The sequence below is a fragment of the Cyprinodon variegatus genome, unplaced genomic scaffold, assembly GCF_000732505.1.
Source record: "Cyprinodon variegatus isolate N-32 unplaced genomic scaffold, C_variegatus-1.0 Scaffold1059, whole genome shotgun sequence".
NCBI lineage: Eukaryota > Metazoa > Chordata > Actinopteri > Cyprinodontiformes > Cyprinodontidae > Cyprinodon > Cyprinodon variegatus.
This window is the reverse complement of record NW_015151512.1, coordinates 256,834-259,730: the sequence shown is the minus strand read 5'-3', so window position 1 is coordinate 259,730 and position 2,897 is coordinate 256,834. Positions and strand designations below refer to the sequence as shown.

The 2,897-nt window shown below is 39.5% G+C and overlaps 1 protein-coding gene across 1 annotated transcript in view; it reads right to left on the bottom strand.

The window, feature by feature from the left end:
- LOC107101151 (transcriptional enhancer factor TEF-1-like) overlaps positions 1-2,897 on the bottom strand; it is an 82,028-nt gene that overhangs the window by 6,609 nt on the left and 72,522 nt on the right. The window contains exon 11 of the mRNA XM_015399942.1: positions 2,426-2,578. Coding sequence (XP_015255428.1) covers positions 2,426-2,578 — 153 coding nt within the window. The remainder of the gene's footprint in view (positions 1-2,425; positions 2,579-2,897) is intronic.

Here is a 2,897-nt window from a genome sequence, read left to right as displayed (position 1 = left end):
TCGCCTATTTTTGCTTTGGCACCACAGCGCCACTTACAGGCCTGGCATACATTTTGCAGCGTTTTCATGCATTCGTGTGGACGATCACATTTATTTTACGTCTCCGTCTTTACGACAAACGTTCTGGAAAATATTAGCGTTTTGTGTTCGTTTTGACTTCGTGTGGACGGGGCATCAGACCGAGCGAGGTGTCTGTGGTGATTTCTGTGAGCCTTGCATGGAGTTCACACCTCTGCATTTCACATGCAGTGTTTTCACCCTGGGCGTTATCACATAGGAGGAGCCTCAGATGGGTAAGGCTGAAACCCCACTGACGGGAAAAAAAACTCAGCAATTGACTGAATGGTTAAAGCTTCATCAGTGAAGGTTTGTGCATTTAAATGGTCATTCATAAAAATAAAAAAAATTTAAATACTCCAAAAAGAAGATCATATGTGCTACTGTTGTTTCAGAGATATTACCCAGAGATCAACTATTCCCCCATTAAACTTCAAATTGAATCAAAATGATGTAGCCTACGTTTGTGCTAATTTGTTTTTAAAATAGAATCATTATTAAGTGACAAAGTTATTCCCTAACATCACATGTCATTCCTGTGCTGGTAATAGATATAACAGGAGGCATATTTACCTTATTTAGTGGCTCGAATGATTTTTTTAAATAAGTAAATCACCAGCCTCCCAGACCCTCTGCTTTGAATCTGCCGTTACCCCGGCAACCCCATAGCATTTCCTATCAATTGGAAATCGTTCTCTATGAACAACTTTTAAATCGTCTTAAGGCTTATTTATACTCAGAAACCAGGTTGTCTGCGTGTGTGTCGCAGTGAGTGCAAATGTGAATTGTGATTGTCCCTCCTGCTTTGTGCCGTGGAATAACATAGCGCACGCCACGTTTCAATATTGGGCATAAATCAAAATATGTCTGCAACCAGCTTACTGCGACACACTGCTGCGGGGATTATAACCAGCCCTTTAGAGAGAACATACATTTTTGGAAAAGCCTCATAAGCTCTGAAAAAAAGAAACACTTTGGCTCATCCAGAGCTGCGTCTGGATGACGCTCTGATTTAGTGGGACTTCCTTGTACATTGTGACCGACCGGGCCTTTGGCTGGAGGTAAGGGAGGATGATGAACAGTCCTTCTAGGACTAAATTAAAATATCTGTTTAGGGCCACCTTTAGACCTCTTGACTGAGTTCCTTATATCTACCTTTATTTTCTGTGTATTCCATTTAGAGGGAAAACAGCTTTACCTACAACCTGTCTCTGACTGGCTGCCATGTCGTGGTTTCTTTGAAAAGTTCAGCTTGTTTCAATTTCAGCAATCAGCGCTCCTCTCTCTCCATGCAGTGCTGCTGTTTGACACCCTTAGCTCTTTCTAGTAGCATGAGGAGAGTGCAGAGCGGGGAACACTTTCATTCACCAGTGGCCGCTTCTCCGCAAGGTTTGCATAAGGATTCTGTTTGAATCCACCGCACTCGCCACGGACAACGCGTTCGGTCTGAACATTAGAGGAGACTTCACAAATGTAAAGCACTTGAAATGTGGAACGAGGAATGAACAAAAGGACAGACAAAAAAAGGAGAGCAGAAATGAAAACATGCTGAAAAAACGTGCCCAACATTAACAAAGGGTCTCATAAAACATTTCTGCAAAATTAAAACCTTTAAACTTTGCTAAAAGTTGTTACTCTCCACATGTAAAAGCCTGAAATGATATGTGGTATGGTTGGAATTTGGACACATTTCCCATCAGGATGAAGCACTCGCTCACAGCTACGAGCTGATTTTTAATTTAACAAAAACTCTGAAACGTCTCTGATAAAGGCTACAGAAAAGCTCTAAGACGGCGGCCATTTTGAGCCTTAGAAACCTAAACCATGGAATAAATGTCAGAAAATTCACTTTTTTTTTAAAAAACTAGAGTTGTCATTGAAAATTCTGACAAATGAAAAAATAAAATAAAACTAATTTTGAATAAGTTGAATTAGATGAGCTATTTGTATAATTTAGTGATACATTTGGCATTTATGTTATAGTTATTTTCTGTCGACCATGTGTCCGATTGTACCAGTCAATTTTTTTTTTCAAGAACAAAAATATCACTTTAATGATGTATTGATGCATTTTGTGTTAAAGGGTAAAAAAACCTCAACCTGCTCTATTTGTCTGACAGGAAGCTGCACGGAGCTGGATGATGTTTTACAAATGTCTGCAGTTAAGGTGCAACTTTACTAAGAGGAAATGTATCCAGATGTTAGTGGGGGTGCATAGATCTGAACCTTTGCGTGGATCTGGATGAACTAAGATACACTATATGTAAATAGAACAGGAACTTTCTAAAATATAGGGACATATTAATCAATAAAATGCTACTCATAATGGGAAATGAGCAGAAAGGTGTTTGATTATAGATGCCCTCACCAGCAGTATAGTGAAGTTTTCCAGGACGCTGTTCATCATGTATTTCTCAGGCAAATGTTTCAGCTTGTGGATGAAGTTGATCATGTATTCACACATGGGAGAGCGGCTGATTCTGTAGACGAAACGTCCGTTTTCAAACCTTGCGTACTCCGTCTGTTAGCCAGCAGGGAGAGAGCAGAGTTAGGGGGGATATCTGTGAAGATTCTCAGTCATCCAGGTCAAGCTTGACAAAGGTTCAGTCTAGGCAACTGGATGGGAAGGTTTCTAGAAGACGTTACGCCGCTCATATTCAGTATAAAATAAATCATTGATGGAATTTGTTTTGTTTAATAAACCCATCAATACTTTTGCATTATATTTTTTTTTAAAGTCACAAAATTAACTCTTAGGCATCTATAAAATGTGTCCAACAGACCCAGGTCTGAATAAAGAAAATCATCAACCAGATATGGTCAGGAGACATTTTTAATTA